General features: G+C 47.2%; 1 protein-coding gene across 6 annotated transcripts; it reads right to left on the bottom strand.

Moving 5' to 3' along the window:
• Positions 1-1,482: 1,482 nt before the first annotated feature.
• KCTD17 (potassium channel tetramerization domain containing 17) lies at positions 1,483-19,698 on the bottom strand. 6 transcript variants are annotated; one of them, XM_020982530.2, is made up of 7 exons: positions 19,105-19,698; positions 16,334-16,442; positions 12,320-12,411; positions 10,040-10,135; positions 8,410-8,535; positions 3,574-3,694; positions 1,779-2,759 (listed from the first exon to the last, which is right to left on the bottom strand). In XM_020982530.2, exons 1-7 carry the CDS (start codon positions 19,351-19,353, stop codon positions 2,686-2,688), a joined length of 867 nt encoding a protein of 288 aa, XP_020838189.1. In that variant the 5' UTR covers positions 19,354-19,698; the 3' UTR covers positions 1,779-2,685. The 6 variants fall into 6 exon arrangements, with proteins under 6 accessions (XP_020838188.1, XP_020838189.1, XP_020838182.1 ...); XM_020982523.2 differs by having other exon boundaries at positions 1,779-3,358; positions 19,105-19,696; XM_020982526.2 differs by lacking the exon at positions 1,779-2,759 and adding an exon at positions 3,199-3,353 and having other exon boundaries at positions 19,105-19,696.
• Between the last annotated feature and the right edge of the window lie 875 nt (positions 19,699-20,573).

Raw genomic sequence — 20,573 nt, 5'->3', positions numbered from 1 at the left:
TTGCCTTCTCTCCCAAAGGAACAGGGCAGGTTCTACCACTGCCATTGGGAAAATGCCCTTCTCCCTCTGGAGTCCAAGGATCATGGAATGGAAAGCTGAGCCATGATGTTGCAGCGAAAGAACCCTGGGCTTGCAGCCAGAGCTTCCAATTCTGGCTCTTCCACTTTCTTCTGGAGTAACCTTGGGCAAGTCATTATGCTCTAGGCTTTGGTTTCCCCATCTGTCCAATGAGAGGGGATTGGACTAGATGGTGAATGAGGATTCTATTCCAAGCCCCTCACTGGACAGATGCAGAAGGCCAGAGAGAGGAAGGGATTCAAGGTTCCTCACACAATGTGAGAGCTGGTATTTGAACCTAGGCACACTTCTCTCCTTTCCCTGCCCCGATTTCTCCCCAAGAGAAAAGTGAGTCAGGAGCCTGAGGTTTCTATCAAGGTTTTATTAACAAGGCTGCATCCAACATGATTCAGTCCCCAGGATACAGAGGGGCGCCTCCCTAGGGTCACACTCTCACTCATTCAGCCCCATGCCCCAGTTCTGAGGGTCAGGATGAGTTGCCTCCATTCCTGTTCCTTCACCTTCCTTCAGGGGCACCCCAGCTATGCTAACAAGGTCTTCTTTCTCCTGACTGGAACAGTCTGACAGAGGAGGGCAGTCACAAGAGAGAGAGGGGACTATTGCAGACAGAACCAGAAAAGGGTCAGCTTGATGCATCAGTGAGCAGCTGAAATCCACAAAGCTGAACTGAGGCAGAAGCTGGTTCTGCAGAGTATGGTATGGCTCTCCCCATTTTTATCAAAGGGTGCCATCATGAAAGCCAAGGAAGATGAGAAGAACCTCGAGACAGATTTGTCTTTATTTCTGAGGCGTGTTCCCCATCCGAATGTCTTCCCACCAAGGCCTGAAACTCCACCATTAATGACCCATTCCTTGGAGTTAAATACCGTTGTCTCCCTGAGCAACATTTTTTTTGGGGAGAAAAAAAAGCCAATCCCTTTAGGACAGGCTGTGAGTAGAGCTTGCATCAATAGTTTCTCTGAGTATTTTCATACATTGTCAGCTCATTCCATCCTCACAACAGCCCTGTGAGGTGGGCAAGGCAAGGCCTAGCAGCCCCAGTTTGGAGGCAAGGAAACTGAAGACCAGAGGTGATGTTACTGAGCCCATCTTAGTGAGGTTACCTCATACTTTTCCTCCCTGGTGAGAGGAATAGAACTGGGAAAGAGTTGAGGGCCCTGAAAACTGAACACTATTTCATCATTTTTCCCAGGGGAAGGGGAGAAGGCCCCCTGCCCAGGAGGCTGGATACCTGCCCTCATGTTGTCACTGCTGAAATGTAAAAGTTCCCATCTCAGTTGCCCCCACCCCAGCCTGATCAACCAATGTGAATACATTGCATCATCTCCTGTGTTTGGGGGGAGAGGGAACCAGAGGGAGTACCTAAAAGGGACAGGGGTGAGGGTAACCCCTGGGGCAATCTGCTTCGGCCCAGGAATGCTGCCGCAGGCCATAGTACAAAAATAAAGATTTCAGAACAGAAAACAAAAATTCCCGGAAGATGATCAATGTTCTCACATCTGGGAGCCTCTGGCTTGTAACAGCTAAAAGATAAGAGGGGTTGGGAGAGAGAGGATGGGGGGAGGAAGGAGTGAGCAGGGGAACGTGCAGGAGCAAGGGCAGGGAGGATGGTGCAGGGGAGCCAGGTTGGTGGTAGAGAATAGGAGACAGAAATGGAGAGAGGGAGAGAGAGAGAGAAGAGAGCAGGTAAGTCACATTCATTGTCTCGAAGAAGGGCAGGTATCAGGCTGAGGATGGAAACGTTGAAGAGACAGGCGGAAAACTGGGCTAGAGCCCAGGAATTCCAGCCTTTGCCTCAGCAATGAAAGAATGAAGAGGCATGTCCCTCCCAGTGGTCCTTAATCCCCTCCCCTTCAAATCCCTCCCATTCTTCTCCTCTCCCCACCTCCACCCCTGGCACTAGCCTTATGCAAATCAGGCTCTAGGGCAGAGCCCAGGAAAACAATGACCCTTCCAAGTCCAGAGGAGGGGAGACAGCCCAGCCTGCTAGCTCTGGGAGGGAGCATTTAGTCCAGTCATTTCCTTCCCTTTGCAGAGAGAGCTACTGAGTCCTCAAGAGGGGAAGCGACTTGCCCGCAGTCAACTGGCCGGGCCAAGAGCAGGCATGAGACCCAGGTCCCCCTGACGCCAAGTTCATTGCCTTAGGGCCTTGATTTAGGACCTTCATTCTGTGCAAGGCCTCAGGCGACTGGATCCATAGAACCGGGCTGCCTACATCATGGACATTGAGGATAAAGGATCTCATTCACGGAGAAGGCATGATGATGGTTTCTGGGAAGCTCGGGAGAGGAAGCCCCGGGACCCGGAGCCACCTGGATGCTTGGGCCTCTTCCTCTCTTCTCTCTCCCTCTTATCTGGGCCCTGCCGCATGTGGGCAAGTGTGTCCACGTCTCTATTCCCCCACCCCACCCACCCAGCCCCATCTTCATTCTCCTAGCCTTGAACCCCAGACCAGGATGGAAATGCACCGAGAAAAAAGGAGATTAAAAAAAGTCAGTCCCCCACCAAAAAAAAAACTGCTTAGCTGTAGTCAAGTGAACAGAAGGTACACCCTCTTCCTCTCACACCCCCATCGCTGCCCAAGCTCCACACCAAGAGCTGGTAGCTCTACAGGAGAGGGAGAGGACGGGAGTCCGTCAAACGGAGCTCAGCCTCAGGCTTGGGTGGGTACGGAGAGGAGCCTGAAAGGAGGCGTGCCCTGAGACCGGGGCTAGAAGAGGAGGCGCCGGCAAAGTGGTGAGGAGGCACGACTCCTCTCTAGAAAGTGTGGAAGCAGCCAGGAAGAGGAAGACTCTACAGTGATAGAATCCAGAACTGGAAAGGGTTTTAGAGGTGATCTAGTTCAACCCACTTATTGGACAGGTGAGGAAACTGAGGCTCAGAGAGGGAAATAGACATGCCTGAGTCCATAGGATTCTAGATTTGGAGACGGAAGGGACCTTGGCGGCCATCTAGCCCAGCTCCTTCATTTTTCAGAGCTGGGATTTGAACCCAGGTCTTCTGACTCCAAACCCCACGCTTGGGGATTACACTGAGCTGCCCTGGCCGTCGGAGGAACCGTGCCCTGAGGGAGCGTTGATGGCGTGAGCGCCCCTCAGGAGGGGGGAGTAGGAAGAGAGGAAACAGGGGCAAGAGGTGAGAGAGAGGAAGCAGGGAGCAGATGAGATCCAGGAGGAGGCAGAAGTGGGTGAAGATGAGATGGACCCTTCAGGAGGAGGAAGAGGAGGAAGATGAGACGGCGAGAAGGGGAGAGAATGAGCAGGATCCCGAGACAGCTGCACTGAAAAAAAAAAAAAAGAGAGAAAAGCAAGAGAAGGGATGGTTATGACCAGCGCCCGGGGGCAGGGGCGGAGCTGATGAGGGCTAGTACCCGGCCCGCCCCCCCGGCCCCTAGCACAGCTCGGCTGCTACCTCCGATGGACTCTCACCAGAAGGGACAGGTGGCTTTACGCTCAGGCTTTTACTAAAATCATTTTCCTCAGGGGGTTGCTGCACCTTTCTCGTCCGAATCTGCCTCGGGTTCCACCTGCACCTCATCCACCTGCACCACCTCCTCCTCCTCCTCCTCCTCCTCCTCCTCCTGCCGCTCTTCCTCCTCCAGCTCCTCCTCCGTGCTCTGTGTCCCAGCCGGCCGGACCCAGGGAAGAAAGAGTGGAGACACTTGAAATGGGGCGAGCACGGCTCCCGAGGGTGGGGGGCTGCGAGGGCTGCGGGAACCTGCTAAAGCTCCAGGGGAGGGGAGGCGGGGAGCACATCGGCCTCTTCTCCAACCCCCGCAGGGAGCACATCGGCCTCTTCTCCAACCCCCGCACCCAGCCTAGACTTGTGGAAGGGGCTCCCTCAGGGCGAGAAAAAGGATTAGTCAGAGGGAATCAGAGGATTCAGAGTTGGAAAGGACTGGAGAGGTCACCTAGCCAAAGCCCCCCATTTGACAGAGGAGGAAACTGAGGCACCGAGAGGGCAAAGCATCCCAAACCTAAAGTTAGAAGGGATCCTACAGGTCAGCTAGCCTAACCCTCTCATTTTACATATGAGGAGACTGAGGCTGGGAGAGGTTAAAGAAGATACCTCAAGTTAGAAGGGACCCTAAAGGTCATTCAGTCCAATTCTTTCCTTTTATGTAAGGGGAAACTGAGGCCTAGAGAGGTCATAGGATTGTAGAATCCTTGTTTTAGAGCTAGAAAGGATTTCAATCTAGTGCAGCTCCTTTGTTTTACATTAAAGAGGAGGAAACTGAGGCCCAGGGGACTTGCCCACAGTCAGAGAGATGGGGAGAAAACGTCAGCACTGGGATTTGAGGTTTGCCGACTCTAAAACAAAGACTCTTGTCACTCCTTCCACTATGTTGTGTGGGTTTCTGTCTTCACAGCCAACCTGAAATCCTTTTACACCTTTTCAATAGGGGAGGCAGCATGGCCTTGTGGGATTGTGGGTGGAGAGCTAGCTTCCAGGCCAGGAAGGTCCTGCCTCTGAATCCTATTGGCTGTGTGACCCTGGGCAAGTCACTTAACTCCTCAGTGTTCCAGGTAATTCTCTGGGAATATATGTAGCTGACTTGCATAAGTAGGAGGAATTCTTTACCTAATACTGATACAATAGCGGGTCCATTAAAAATTTAGATTTTTAGATTTAATAGATTATATTTTCTAGAATTCTAATATACAATATAAGTATCATAATGTATATAATTGTAATAATATAGAAATAGTATAATATTTATAATCTGTATAATTCTAATAATATAAATATTATAATTTTATATAATTCTAATAATATAATTATAATTTTATATCATTCTAATGATATAAATATTAGAATTATCATACTATTTATATAGCATTACAATTATATGTTATGTTATATATTATATTATATTACATTACATTACATTATACTGTATTGTATTGTATTATGTTATGTTATATTATATTATATATAGCATTACAATTATATATTATTGTAATGCTATATAAATAGTATAATAATTCTAATCTTATTATGTTGTTGTTCAGTCGTTTTTTAGTTGTGTCTGACTCTTCTTGATCCCATTTGGGGTTTTCTTGGCAAAGATAATGGAGCAGTCTAGGTCATCTTACAAGTGAGGAACTGAGACAGAGTTAAGTGACTTGCCCAGGGTCACACAGCTAGTAAGTGTCTGAGGCCAAATTTAAACTCCGGTCTTCCTAACTCCAGGCCTGGCATTCTATCCACTGTGCCACCTAGCTACCCCTAAACAAATCATAATAACACATAAATATTATAGTTTTATAATTCTAAAAATATCATAATACTTGAGTAATGTTATAGAAATATTGTAATAATGTAATAAAAATTTGGATTCATTAACAATAATAATAACTGGCACTAATAGAGAGCTTTAAGGTTTGCTAAGTGCTTTAAAAATATTACTTCATTTGACCCTCACGACAACCCTAGCAGGTAGGTGCTATTATTATTGCTATTTTACAGATGAGGAAACTGAGGTAAACAAAAGTTAAGTGACTTGCCCAGGGTCACACAGCTAGTAAGTGTCTGAAACTGGATTTGAATTCAGGTCTTCCAGAGTTTAGTTCCAGGGTTCTATTCACTACCCCACATAACTCCTCTAGTACTTTAAAAAGTATAGCTTTAAGAGAAGCTAGATGCACACATGAGGTAGGAGTAGAGGTGGGTAGAGGAAAGTGGGCACCCCACCAACCTCCACACACACCCCCAGGGCCAGAAAGGGACCTGGTTTTCAGATCCCTACTCAGCCTTGCTCCCCTTGTAATGAGGAGGTAGAGGGAATTCAAAGGAACCTTGGCTTACTGGTGGACCTGGGCATCTGTGCCCACACCACTGTGCCTGGCATTCCCTGGCGCTGTCCTTAGGAAAGACACTTATGGGCCAAATTTCAGCTCCACTACTTGCTTAGCACCTTGTCAGTCACACAGCAGGCACTTAATAAATGCTTTTGCCTCCGTGACCTCAGCTTTCCTCATCTGTAAAATGAGGCATGTGTGGGGTAGACTAGATGATCTCTATGGATCCTTCTAACTAGGGTCAAGATCCCGGAGGCCTAGAGGCTTGGGGGTAGAAGAGGCCTCAGAGGTCAGTCCGGACCATCTAACCCAGAAGCATGCTGGTCAATGCTGGGCATAGGGGGATGTATACCTGACACAATTAATTAGCATTAATAACATTTCTCCATCACTTTCTTAGGTCTGGACAATTCACAAACTATAAATGAAGCCCTGATAAATCAAGCGTTTTTGGATTTTTGAGGTGGAAATGCTCACAATGAAAATTTAACAACTGGCTGCCTCCAGAACACCTCTGATCTAATCTAACCTTCACATTTTACACCGGAGGAGAATGAGAATTGGGTAAGGAAATGGGATTTTCCAAGGTCACCTGATGAGCACATAGCAGAAGGCAGATCCCAGCCTTGGTCCTCTGCCCCCCTCCCATCCCCCACCATTCCATTCCATTGCTCTTCCTAATGCATACCTTAGCAGGCACTGGAGAGGGGTAGATGGTGCAAAGTTTAGAGTCAGGAGGACCTGGGTTCAAATCCCTCCTCAGACACTTACTAGCTATGTGACACCACACAAGTTACACCTTCTTCCTGGGCCTCAGTTTCTTTATCTGTAAAATGAGGGGCTTACAATGGATAAGGGATTCTTAGCCTTTTTGTTTGTCATGAACCCATCTGACATCCATGTGAAGTTTACAGACCCTTTCTCAGAGTAATGTTCTGAAATGCATGAAACAAAATACCTAAGATTACGAAGGAATCCAATTATTCTGATATTTGGTGTTCAAAATATTTTTTAAAAACAAATTCACAGACCCTGGGTTAACCTGGACTAGATGGCCTCAGAGGTCCCTTCCAGCTCAAGATCGGTGATCCTATAACATCCCCTTAACCTCAGTTCCCTCATCTTTAAAATGGGAAGGTGGGACAGTTGCATTTAGAGGGTGTCTAAGTTCAACGCTAGATCTAAATCTATGATCTTCCATTCATCCTTTGACAGATCTCCCCACCTCCCCCAAGAATGGGGAACTCACTACGTCACAAAACAGCTCATCCTACTCTAATTTATTGGAATCAATAAGTTGGTCGGCACCTACTTGCCAAGGCTTTAGAAACCACAGAGGACATTACTGTAAGGGAGAGTGGGAGAGGTTACAATAGGGGCAGATGGACAGACAAAAAGACCTCTACTTCAGGGGAGACCAGGCCACTGACAAGAAGAGCACACAGCCATCTCTCTCCTTGCAAAACTCCTCCCTTTACTAAAAGACTCTGCTTCAGACATGAGAGGGTCAGCCTGTCCTCCTGCTGGAATTTATCAGTTCTTGGGCACCATCTCAACTCATCCTTTATATCCAGGGTTCATACCCCCCAGGAATCCAGACAAATGCCACCACCACCCAGAGGCTTCCAGAAAAAAGTCAGATAGCCTCTTGGGCTCAGCCTCTAGGGCTAGCTGGAGAGCCACACAAAAGCTCAGACCCAGCAGAGAGGAGAAAGTTATTTCCATCAGATGAAGAAGGAGGGCTGGCTTCCCCAAGGCAGGTGCTCATGCTGGGATGATGCAAAGGCATCCCCGGCCAGACAGCACTCCCTAGGGGTCCACTTAATGTCACCCAGCCAGCTTAGAAAGGGAAAAGACTCAATCATTCAGGTCCTAACTCACTCCTGACAGATTCTGAAGCCCTCACCTAGGAAGCCACAGCTAGGCCAAGGAGATCCTTGTGGCCATGATCAGACTACCTTTATAGGCTCTCATCCATCAAAGAGAACCAGAGGATTTCAGAGCCAGAAGGAACTTTAGGGATCTAAGTCCAATAAACAAACTAAGACCCTGAGAGTTAAAATGATTTGCTCGCACTGGGAATTAGGAGGAGAAAGGGGACTGAAATCCAATTCTCCTGAGTGCTCACAGTCCTGAGTTGAGACCATCCTAGTGTCCACTTCATAATGCTGGCTAGATTCCAGCACCACCATGTACCAGGCCACACCAAATCTCCTGATGTGTGGACTTAAGGTTCCCTAAGGTCTCTTCCTGGTCTAAGCCCTAGGATCCTCTCACTCAGCCCATAAAAGGAGTCTACACTCACCATGACCTCTGTAACCCAACAACTACCCTGCTTGAGCCTGCTTAATTTGGATGCGCTCACAGACAGGAGCACAGCATGGGATGGGATGGCTGTGACCATGGAGCATAATGGATGCCAGAGCAGGAAGGGTGAAGACAAAAGAAACAGGAATGGCAGGCTAGGAGAAGGGGAAGAGAAGGAGAAACTCAGTGGGGCAGAGAGATCAGCCTGAAAGTTGGGTCTCACCTTGGCTTTCCGGCTGGGCTCTGAACTCAGTCCATTGGGAGAGTTGTACAGCTCCTTGGAGACGACACACAGGAATTCTGCCTGGTCCTCATTCCCATAGTTATAAGAGGACCCAATGTTCACCAGCTAGAAAGGAAGAGCATGGAAAAGTTTCAGACAATGATAACAATGAGACTGCCACTACTGATGCTAAAACATGCTGTTACTTCTTCATCCTGCACAACCCAACAGGATTCATTACAGATAAGGAAATGGAGAAATACAGAGGGGACGTGATTGACTGACATAATTGAGTGACTGACAATAATTGACACAAATGACTGACAAACTGACGTAACTGATGAACGGCAGTAGAATCAGGATTAGATTCCTGATTCCATGTACTCCACTAATTTGCCTCTCCATAGCAGGCATGTGGGCCAACCACTATTCATTTCTTCAATAAACATTTACTAAGGGCCTACTGTGAGCAGCACGCTGTGTTGGCATAAAGGGGGTTAAAAAGTTTAGGTAAAAAAATTGATAGACTATGTGTTCCTTGAGGGCAGGGACTGACCCATTATTTCATTTTGGTCTTTGTATGCCCAAGAGAAATCTTTAACAACAGTCCATTCTTTCCACAGGTGCCAAAGTCACCTTCACACGGCACAAGACCAATGTTGTGTCTCTCTTGCTCAAAAGCTATCAGTGGCCCCCTAGTGCTCCTAGGATAAAGGGCAAACTCTTGGCCTGGCATTTAAAGCTCCATGAAACCTGGCTTCAACTCACCTTTCCTTCACAAACCCTAAATTCCAGGCCAACGGGATGAGTAGCTATTTTCTTGTCTCCTCTTACCCTCCATTACATTTGGGTGAGCCAACCTTCTTCATTCCTAGAAAGTGCTTGCTTCACACAGGTTGAACTCTTTCTCTTATTTCAAGATCCAGCTCAGGTGCCCCTTCTTTCAGGAGTCTTTCCTGAAATCCTTGGTTAGAAGTAAGCTTTCCCTCCTCATAATCCTTATAACACTTTTTCTAGTCCTTGCTTTTATCATACTCTGCTTCCTATCATATCTGTCTGTTTGTCTATTTATCCATCCATCCATCTACCCATTCATTCTATCTATCCATCTATCTAGTCATCCATTCCTCCTATTTATCTATTCATCCATCATTCATCTCTCTATATATCCATTCATCTATCATCTATAAATCTATTATGTATAAATATATATCCATTTATCTATCATATATATATCTCCATTCATCTATCCATCTATCTATCCATTTATCTATGTATCCATCATCCACCTATCTAGCCATTCATCCATCCATTTATCTAGCCATTCATTTATCTATCTATCCATTCATCTATCTATTTACCATCCCACCTATCTAGCCATGCATAAATCCATCTAGGCACTCATCCATCCATCTAGCTAACTGTTCATCTATCACTTATCTATTTATCCATTCATCTATCATCCATCTCATTGATCTCTCTCTCTCTCTCTCTTTCTCTCATATTCCCCAAATCAACTATAAGCTCTGTGAGGGCAGCTCCAAGCCTTTCTGTTCAATTCCTAAAAACACATACTCCTCTCACCACCTACCTCCATTTTGCCCTATGTCCATCCCCAGCCCTGTTGTACCTGTTCAAACCTCCAACCATCAGACATGGTGGAGACCATCTGAGTGAGCTCTTCCTCTTGACATTGCAGGACTCGGTACACATGCTTGGGAGGCACCTGGCGGAGAGAAGAAGCAGGTGTGAGTGATGTGAGGGATGGTGCCAAGATAGAGACTGGCAACTCTTGCCTTGGGAAAGAAGGAGAACACGGAGTAAGACAGCACAATGCAAAGGAAAAAATGTTGGGTTTGGAGAAGGTTCAAATCCCACTTGTTACCTGTGTGGCCTTGGGCAAGTCACTGACCTCAGAGCCTCAGTTTCCTCATCTGTAAAAAAAGGGGATTGGACTAGATGGCCTCTGAGGGCCCTTCTAGCTCCCAGTTTATGCTCCTATGAACCTATACAATACAGTTTCAAAACACCTGCACCACAGATGTGTTATGAAGCCCAAGTGAGGTTATGTATGTAAAAGCACTTTGCAAACCTCACAGCACTAGGTAGATGCCAGCTGTTATTAGTGCCAACATCAGTCATTGTAATAGTTCTGTGTAGCAGGTGGTTCATTGTTCCCATTTTCCAGATGAGGAAGCTGAGGCCCAGATAGGACAGTGATTTGCCCAAGGACAGAGCTCAAGGTCCTGGCTGAGCCCAGATGTGAGCTTTGGTCTCCTGCCTCCATGAGTGGGGTTTTGGAAGTTGTTCCTAGAGCATTTTACAATAGGCTTCCCAAAGAAAAATGATGTCTTTCTCCAGTGACTCTTCTGCCTTCCAAATCAAACCCTGGGGCTCAGATTTCTCTCAACCTCCATCTCTCCTATCGAGAGAATTGGGCTCATTTTTTTCCTCCCAGGAGCCATCTTGGATCTAGCTGGATCTAATAGACCATCCAATCTAGCCCCTCCATTTTATAAATGAGGAAACTGAGGCCCAGAGAATGACTTGTCTGAGGTCATACAGTCAGAGTTCTCAAATGTCCACACTAGCACACATTCCACTGAAGCAGGACATCTCTTTATAGCCTTTGCCCTCCATTCATTCTGTCTCTGAGGCCCAAAGGTTGCTTCCCACTCCCTTCTTCCTTGAGGCAGAGAATAATACTACAATAATTATATTCTAGATTCATAGTCATAGATTGTCAGAGCTAGAGATCATTCCAGTCAAGCCCCTTCATTTCACAGATGAGGAAACTGAGGCTCAGAGAGGTTAATCAACTTGCCAATGGTTATCCATCGGATCATGGCTCTAGAGCTGGAAAGGATGTCAGAAGTCATCCATCTCCCTCACTTTACAGGGGAGGGAATTGAGACCCAAGAGAAGTGACTTGCCTAAGGTCACCCCACTATCTCGGGGCAGATTGAGAACTCAAACCCAGATCTCCCATTGCCAAGTCTAGACTGTGCTGTGTTTACTTCCAAAGCACATGGCCCCATCAAGGATAGGCAGGAATTTTTGTCTTCTTATCCTCAATGCTCAGCCTAGAATGAAAGTATTTACCATTTTATTCCCATATTCATAGCATGTTGCCTGTAAGCAAGGAGAGACAGCTGTTATCACAGCGACTCCTCTTAACCCAGTGCCTTCCCTCTATAATTATTTACTATTTATCCTGCATAGAGCATGTTCTATACATAATTGTATGCACATTGTCTCCCCCATTAGATCGTAATCTCCCTAAGGGCAGAGACTGTCTTTTGTCACTATTGATGTCCCCAGCACTTAACACAGTGCCTGGCACACAGTAGGTGCTTAATAAATATTTACTGATTGATTATCATCTCCGCAGTAGTTTTTAAGTTCCTTGAGGGCAGGGACTTTCTTTTGCCTCTTTTAGTCCCCATAGTGCCTAGCACACAGTAGGTCCTTCATAAATGCTTACTGATTGATTGATAGACTCAAGCTTCACCTGTGGGGACTAAAGCTCAGGGAAGAGGAAGGACTTGGTTGCAATATGCAGCCATCTGGTGAAAGTCAAATCAGGACTAGATTTGAGCCTGATCTCTGGGCTCCCAAGCCAAGGGCCTTCTGTCTTCTGGGAACTTGACTCCTCTGGATATGCCAAAGACCTCCCAAAGCCCATGAAAGGCTGGCTTTTCATCCCAAGGATGGACAATTTCAACATTTTTATAGGAATAACACACACACAGAGACCCACAAGCACTTTCTCACACATACACACTTACACACAGACACACACACTCATGCACACTCACACACACATACACACACACACACACACACACACACACACGCACACACACTTTAATTCCCTCCCCCTTTCCTTCTGTCTCTTTCTTTGACCCACCTGGGTCACCGTGTAGTCCTTTTCCTCTAGTCTGTCTTTGATGATTCGAATCAAGGGGCCAATGTTATAGAATTCAGCTTCCTCCAGGACCCCTGGAAGAAGAGATGACAGTGATCAGAGACTGCTGCCCCAGTGCACCTTCCCAAGGGAGTCATGGCAGTCTGGAATATTTTTTTTATTAATTTATTTTGATTTATCAATAATCGCTTCCATAAGCTTTTGAATGTTAAATTTTTCTCCCCCTCCCTCCCCAAGACAGTGCACAACCTGATATAGGCCATACATATACATTCCTATTAAACAAATTTTCACATTAGTGATGTAGTAAGGAAGAATTAGAACCAATAGAAGGAACCACCAGAAAGAGGAAACAAAACAAAACAGAAGAAAAAAAAATAGCCACTAGTATGCTTTGATCTGCATTCAAACTCCATAGTTCTTTCTTTGGAGAATAATTTTTTTTAAATGCAGAAAATAAAATACATAGGATTACAAAGGAAACAAAGTATATTGGAATATAGTTATTCAAATATTAAAAAAAAGTTCACAGACTCCAGGTTAAGAACCCTTACTCTATAGTCAGAGAGGTCTGGGTTCAAATCCCATATCTGACATTTACTAGCTGTGTGACTTTGGGTAAGTTATTTCTCCTCTGCGTGCCTCAGTTTCCTCCTTCATAAAAGGAGGTAGCTTTGATGTTCTCTCTGAGGTCCTTTCCAGGTCTAGCTTCTGAAATCCTGGGATGCCTCATATTTCTGTGATGCCTTCTTAACAAAACCCCCCATGAGGTTGGCAGTGCAAAATTATCCTCATTTTGCAGATAAGGAAACTGAGAGTCAACAAATGAAGGGGAAAATGGGAGGTTTTTCAGCTAGTAAACTGCAAGGCCCAGACACAGAATCTCAGCACTAGAAGTTCATCCAGCTCAAATAGGAATCCTTCTTACAAAGTCTTTGACAGGTGGTCATCTGCTCCCCCTTAAAAGCTCTCCAGTGATAAGACATAAGGGCTCTTTCTACCTCCAATCCTAGGATAAAAGAGACTGGGCACTGGAGCCCCATTCAGAGCCACCACCTTGAGGTGTAGCGCAGTAGCCTTTCCTGCCTTATAAAGGAGTCCCAGCCTGTTCTCTCTGAGCTGAGACCAGGAGGCTGGGGATCGCCCCAGGCAACTGTCCCCAGGAGCCCAGAGCATGTAAACAGGGGTTGGCTCAGCCCGATAGCATTTGCATTTCTTCCCCCTGGAATTAGTGCCTAGGGTCCCAAGACTCACTCAAGGTGTGTGAGTGTGTGTGTGTGTGTGTGTGTCTGTGAGAGAGAGAGAGAGAGAGAGAGCGCGCTAATAAGCCACTGAGGGCAAGGAAGCAATCATCATAAGATCCTAGATCTGGTGCTTGGAGGGACCTCAAGGGCCAACCAGTCCAATCTTCTCATTTTACAGATGGAGAAACTGAGGCCCAGAGAGGGAAAGTGACTTCATAGGGTCATAGAGTTGAAAGAGACCTCAGAGGTCCTTTACAGGTGAGGAAACTGAGGATCAAGGAGAAAAAGGGAGTTGGCTACCTTTCTCAGAAACCCCTTCTGTGTTTGTACAGCTGTGATCTTTAGGGGATTTTGTCTTACTAAGAAATAGCTTGAAGGGCACCATTCAGATTTTAGACAATACAGGAGCTTGTCAAATAAAAACGGTGCATACAGAATATGGCATGCTGACTATCTCAGGGAGAGTGTTCAGAGCTGTCCTGGGTTCTGTAGCTCACAAAGGAGACAAGCTTATAGGCTCATAGACTTAGAATTGGAAGCTACTGAAGAAAATACTGAGTCCAATTCCTTTACTTTACAGATGAGGAAACTGAGGCCCAGGGAAGCTGAGTGACTTGCTCAAGGTCATACAGTTAGTAAGTAGCAAAGTCAAGATCTGAACCCAGGTTCTGTGCCTCTAAATCCAGGAAAGAAGCAGGGGAAGAACACTGTATTTGTAGTCAAAAGCCTGGTGTTCAAATCTGCCTCTGCTACTTACTACCGAGCAGCTAGGTGGCACAATGGATAGGGTACTGGCCTTGGAGTCAGAAAGATGTGAGTTCAAATCCTGCCTTAGACACTTAATAGCTGAGTGATCCTGGATAAGTCACTTAACTTCTGTCTGCCTCAGTTTCCCCATATGTAAAAGGGGATAGTAATAGGACCCATCTCAGCACTAGAAATTCATCAGTTGTTGTAAAGCTCAGATGCAAAAATATATATCAAGTGCTTTGGAAATATCAAAGTGCTATATAAATGTTAGCTCTTACTAGGTGTGACTGTGGGCAAGTCACTTAGCTTCCTATGCCTCAGTTTCCCCATCTCTAAAATTAGGGAGTTGGACAATATGGTCTCTAAAGTTCTCATTACTTTTAAATCAGGGTTTTATGTGGGAATCCATGGATAGATTTCAGAGAGCCCGTGAACCTAGATGGAGGAAAAAAAAAATTGCACCTTCATTTTCACTAACTTCAATGTAGCATTTCATTCAATTATTTAAATGCATTATTCTCTGAGGGGGGTCTGTGAGTTTCCTGAGACTACCAAAGGGGTCCATAAAAAGTTAAAAATTCCTGTTCTAAATCCTAAAAAAATCACATCTCTGGGCCTCAGTTTCCTCATCTGTCGAAAGAAGCTAGACTAGACAATCTGGAAGTTGCCTGAGTCTTAAGATTACAGGAGACTGATGCTTACTAGCTGTGTGACCTTGGATAAGTCATTCATTTCCCTGGGCCCCATATCCCTCCTCTTTCAAAAGAGGACTTGAGGGTCTGTGAGGTCCTTTCCAGTTAGAGAGCCATGGTCCAATTCTACCCCCAAAACATCATGTGTAGAGCACCTAGCTGCCATCCTTAAGGGATAGGATATATAGTCAGGGAGGGGCAGATTTAGCCAAATAATGACTAGGATAGGCAGGATTCAGAGCAGAAGGGAGGCAGGGTGTCAATCACCGCCCCACCCCAGGATTCAAATCAATCTCTGAACCAACAGAGAAATTGGAGGGAAAAGAAAGAATCTTCCACCACGCCCATCCCCACCCGTTCCTCTAGCCCAGGTCAGCCCTTGGAAGCATTCCAGCTCCATCACCTGCTTTCCCAGGAAGCTGGCAAAGCTTGGAATGGGGAAAAGCCCTCTTCCAAGGCAGAAGCTCCCAGGTCTCCTGGACATATCTGTTTGTGGCTGACCTCTCCTACAGCCTCTCATTCCCCAGACAGTGCCGGGCCACCGGGCCCTGGGGCTCCTGGGAGTGCTTCATCTGGGGCCTGGTGCTTAGCAGCAGCTCCTTCTGGGACTGAAGTGGAGAACAAGGCCTGGCCCAGGCTTCCTCCCAAGCCCCCAGGCTCACAGGGACTGAAAGCTGAAGGACTTTCGAGATCACTTTTGACAGATGAGGATGGGCAGGTCTGAGGACCTGGGTTCAAATCTCACCAATGCTGCTTCCTATCCATGTGACATCAGTCAAATCACTTCACCTCTATACACTTCCGTTTCCTTACCAGTAAAATGAGGGGTCTGGCCTGTGAGGTCCAAGTCCCTTTGAGCTCTAGCTAGGACCTGAAATCAGCTATGAGAGGCTTGCCCAGGGTAGCAATACCAGGATTTGAACTCTTGACCATTCTAGGGGATGATAGGTAACCTGGGCTGCCAAAGGTTCTGTATTTAATGGGGTGAGTGGATACCAAATTTAGGGGACACAGAGGATGCTTGCAGTCCTCTGGTGAATTGCTCCCCTTTTCCTTCCCCGGTGGCAGTCCAATGGTCATTTTCTGGGGTCTCTTGCTGTCCCCTACAGGGCAATGTCCCATTCTCCATTCAAGTAAAAACTGCCTTTCATTCCACTAGTCTAAGGTAAGGTATATGCACCCAGGGGTACAAAAATTCTTAGTTATAGCTCTGGGGTCCCAAGGCCAATCAATACAGCAGTGGCCCAAGAGCAAGTATTTATGGGAGGAAATCGGAAACAGGAAATAATTCTGGGCTGCTGGAAACATACCCTCTTCAGCCATATCCTTGTCCAAAACGAGCTTGCCATGACGAAGGAAATTCAGGATTGGGCCAAAGTAGGTGGGATCCCTGTCTATGAGATATGCTCCTGTTTCATCCTAGGGGCCAGAAAGATGTGATGAGGAAAGTAACTGGCATCCGTCCCACCTCCGTGATTCTCCAGCTCCCTCTGCCCCCTGAAAATGCTATTTTAAAAATGACATGATCACAGGCACACATATACACTCACACACTCATCCACACTCACACACACAGAGGCATACAAACACACACATTCACACACTCACACATTTGCGCATTCTCAAACACACACTCTCAGAAACTTACACACACACACACACACACAAGCACACCACTGTGGTAGAGTGGGAAGAACACTAGATTCTAAACCAGGTTCAATCCTAATTCAGTTCCTTACCACAGGGGCTCAGTAGCCTTATCTGTCAAATGGAGAACATGGTCTAGATCACTTCTAAGGTTCTTTTCAGCCCTAGGATCTAGGATCCTGGGGCATCAGGAACCACATCTTACTGGTTTCTGTAATACCCGGTGCCTAGACTAGGTCTCTGCACAGAGTATGCCTCAGTTCCCCATCTGTAGAGCTCAGTCAGCAAGCATTTTTAAATGCCTCTTCTGCGCTAAGTGCTGAGGATGCAAAGAAAGGCAAAAGACAGTTCTGCCCTCAAGGAGCTTGAAGTCTGACAGCTGTGTAGACAGGACAAACTGGAGCTGATCATAGAAGACACTGGTGTGGAGGCTGCTCAGGAAAAGCCTCCTGGAGAAAGTCAGAGCAGAGTTGACACTTGGAAGAAGCCCCGGGAGCCAGGGGTGGAGGTGAGGAGGCTGAGCATTCCAGGGTGGGGGAATAGCCAGAGAAAATACGCAGAGTCAGATGGAAGGTCCAGGTGGATGATGAAGGGAAAGGTGGGAAGGGGCCTGATCATGAAGGGCTCTAAAAGCCCAACAAAGGCTTTGACATTTGATTCTGGAGATAATAGGGAGCCACTGCAATTTATTGACTCGGGGGGTGTTACTTGGTCAGAACGAGACTTTGGGAAGGTCCATTTGATATCTGGAATGGGGAGAAACTTGAGACATGAACCACGCAGCAGGCTACTACCATAGTCCAGAAGTGGGGTGAGGAGGGCCTGGACTGGGGTGGTGGCAGTGTTGGAGTAGAGAAGGAGATGGATACGAGAGGGATGAGTCTAGGATGACATTTTTCACAGGGAGGCCCAGGCATAAGTATTGAAATTGAGGCCTGAAAGGGACTTTAGAACTCACTGAGTCCTGCCCCCTCATTTTACATATGAAGGAAACTGAGGCCAGTATGTGATTTGCCCAAGATCACACAGTACATGGAAGAGGCAGGATTCAAAGCCAGCACCCTTTTCCATTAATCCATAACTTCCATTCCCAGAGGGAAGGCTGCTGCCTGATAACCTGAATTTGTACAGCTTGCCTTCCTTATTTCTATGGAGTCCCAAGCCCCAATACAGGAGGCATTAATATAGGGTGTTTAAGCTTTAGTTAAAGCTTAAAACTACCTTGACTTTTGGGATGCCCTGTATTTCCATTTTACAGAGGAGGAAACAGAAACATAGAGGTTGAGTGAGTTGCCCAAGGTCATGGCAATGATGATCTGCTTTGCCTGGACCAAGGCTGAGATGTTCTGGCTCCTCCTGGTCTTGGGTTCTTTCCACTGTCCCCCTCTAGGGCAGATGTGGTTTCAAATTCCTGGCTCTGCTACTAATTATCGATGTAATTTTGGGCAAGCCACTTTCCCAAGGGAGGACTCAGTTTCCACTTCTGTAAAACTGAAAGAGGGGGGTGGACTGGATAATCTGATCCAGAACTGGAAGTGACCTCAGAGGTCACTGAGTGTAATCCCCTCCAGACTGGGAAGGTGAGGTCCAGGCAGATAAGTGACTTGCATATGGGTTACATCCCTAGTAAACCTCCGAGGTGGAATTTGAACTCGGGAGCCCAGACTCCAGCGCTAATGCTCTTTAAAGATTCCTTCCCTATTCAGATCCCACCACTGGGGATTATTACTTATTACTCCATCTTTTGCCCAAGCTCTCCTGTAGCAGCAAACTGACCCAGGCTGACTCCTCTTCCGCATCCCTCCCCCCCGCAAAAACTGGGAAGCACCAACCTCAGGCATTTGCGAGTTGGTGGGTGAACTGTCAAGGCCAGAAAGGCACCAGCGCGCACCCCCTCCCCTTCCCACACATTCTTAGTCACTTTATCTCTCAGGACCTCCCTCCCCCCCTCCAACAGCTCTGGGGGAGAGGAGGAGAGGATGGGGGGGGGTGTTGGCCGACGGAGGAAAAGAGGAAGGAAACAGCTTGGAAAGGAATGAGCTACTTTCTCCCAAATGGTTTGGGGCCTTCTGCCAGCGACAGGGTTGCCATGGAGAAGGAAATAGCATGCCACTTTCCCCAGCCCCCACCACAGCCCCCAGCCCTGGCTTCCCAACGATTCCCCGCCTCCGGTTTCATGTGAAAAGGAAGGGAGGAGGGGTTATGTTATTGTCCTGAGTCGGTAGGTGGGTGGCAAGGGGAGAAGGGGGCCCCCAGCTGCGGACTGCGGGGGCAGAAAGGAGGCGCCCTCTCCCTCCTGAACACACACACACACACACACACACACACACACACACACACACACACACACATTCGTTCGCCAGAGCACACTCACAAAGGCGCGCCCCCACCGCGAGCAGCGCCCGGACCTGCGGCCCCGCTGGCCCAGCCTTACCCGGTCGGACTGCAGCTCCTCCCCCTGGCAAAGACGGCTCAGGAAGGACTTTTGTTCGCGGCACAGCGTCTGCCGGGTGGTCAGAAAGATCGTGCCCCCCACGTTGAGCCTGACCCACTTGCCCCAGCTGCCCGGGGCTCGGGCCGCGGTTCCCCCGAGGCCCGGCCCGGTCGCTGGGACAATGGACGGCGCGTGGGACCCCCTGTCCCCGTCCGGCGCCTGCACGTCCCCACCCGCTTCCATCCTCATCTCTCTGCGCTCTTCTTCTGTATCCCTCCCCCTGCAGCCCAAGTGGAGGAGGCCTGGGCAGGTGTTGGGCGCTGGAGAATGCTGGGAGCTGTAGTTTGCTGGAAACGCAGAGAGAGGGGTGCTGAATTGGCTGGGCCTGAGGGGAAGTGGGAGCAGGGAGCAGGGTGAGGAGAGATGCCCAAGGGGAACTCATCCATGTGGTGTCCTTGCCTCCCCGGACTCATCCAATTCTGTTCGCTCTAGGGCCAGGGTCTTCAATGCCTGCCTCTTGGGCATTCCGGGCTGTGATGGACACATGCCAACCAATCCCCCACCTTACCGGGGCCTCAGAGTCAAACCCTCTCCAGTCTGGTCTTTACACTGAGGCCCTGAAGTCTTCCCTAAAGGATAAACCTTTCTCAAAAAAATTTTCTTTTTTGCTCAAGAGGAAGTATCCCTTTACATTCATCCTCCCACCTACTTTAGCAATCTAACCTTTTAGTTTCATCATTATCTTAAAAAAGAAAAAAAAAACATTACACTGATGGCATCAGTGGAATTTTTTAATTTGGCTGAAACATTTCTACTTTCCACCTGGCCAAGTGTGCAGCAAGTCACCTTCAGGCCATACCAGGGAACAACAGCTGGATGGAGTCCTCATCCTCTGTGCCAGGCAGCTCCTGGCAAGTATAGGCAGAGATGAAATCATAGAACAAAAGAGCTGGAAAGGACACTTTAGACACAATATAAGATGATAAAATGTTAAAGCTGGCAGGAGCCTTAAGAGAAGGCTAGACTCACTTAATGAGAATGTTAGACTCGCTTAAGAATAAAGAAGTTAGAACATAAAATGTAAAATGTTACTCCTTGAAGAGATCATCACATCATAGAATGTAGATGTTACCAAGGACCTTCGAACACTAATCGTGACAACATGAAACAGAATGTTACATGTAGAAGAAATCTCCGAACACAGAATGTCACAGCTGGGGAAAATTTTAGAATAGAAGGCATTTTAAAAGGTAAAAAAGTTAGACTCTTCTCTGAAGCTCCTTGGAGGTACACTATGAAAGGAAAAAGAACTTGACCCTCTTAGGCAGACCATTCCATTACATCATAGTGCTTGAGCTGTGGGGTTTTGGAAGGAGAGCAAACAAGAGGGTCAGTATTTCCTGACACTCCAGCATCCAAGAAGATGTCTCAGGGCTTTGGGTACGAGGTGATCATCTTAACCTGTCCAG

This window comes from Phascolarctos cinereus, unplaced genomic scaffold (genome assembly GCF_003287225.1).
Source record: "Phascolarctos cinereus isolate Bilbo 61053 unplaced genomic scaffold, phaCin_HiC Scaffold_1;HRSCAF=81, whole genome shotgun sequence".
In the NCBI taxonomy this organism is placed as follows: Eukaryota; Metazoa; Chordata; class Mammalia; order Diprotodontia; family Phascolarctidae; genus Phascolarctos; species Phascolarctos cinereus.
The sequence above is the reverse complement of the archived record's forward strand: the minus strand, read 5'-3'. Positions and strand labels throughout refer to the sequence as shown.

Bases quoted from the DNA above. Each gene is read 5' to 3' on its own strand.
- KCTD17 (XM_020982523.2), bottom strand. From the start codon at position 19,353: ATGAGGATGGAAGCGGGTGGGGACGTGCAGGCGCCGGACGGGGACAGG. The intron at 10,136-12,319 runs GTGGGTCAAAGA...TCTCTCCGCCAG, and splicing joins AGGACTACACGGTGACCCAG to GTGCCTCCCAAGCATGTGTA. The intron at 8,536-10,039 runs GTACAACAGGGC...CTTCCTTTCTAG, and splicing joins ATGGTTGGAGGTTTGAACAG to CTGGTGAACATTGGGTCCTC.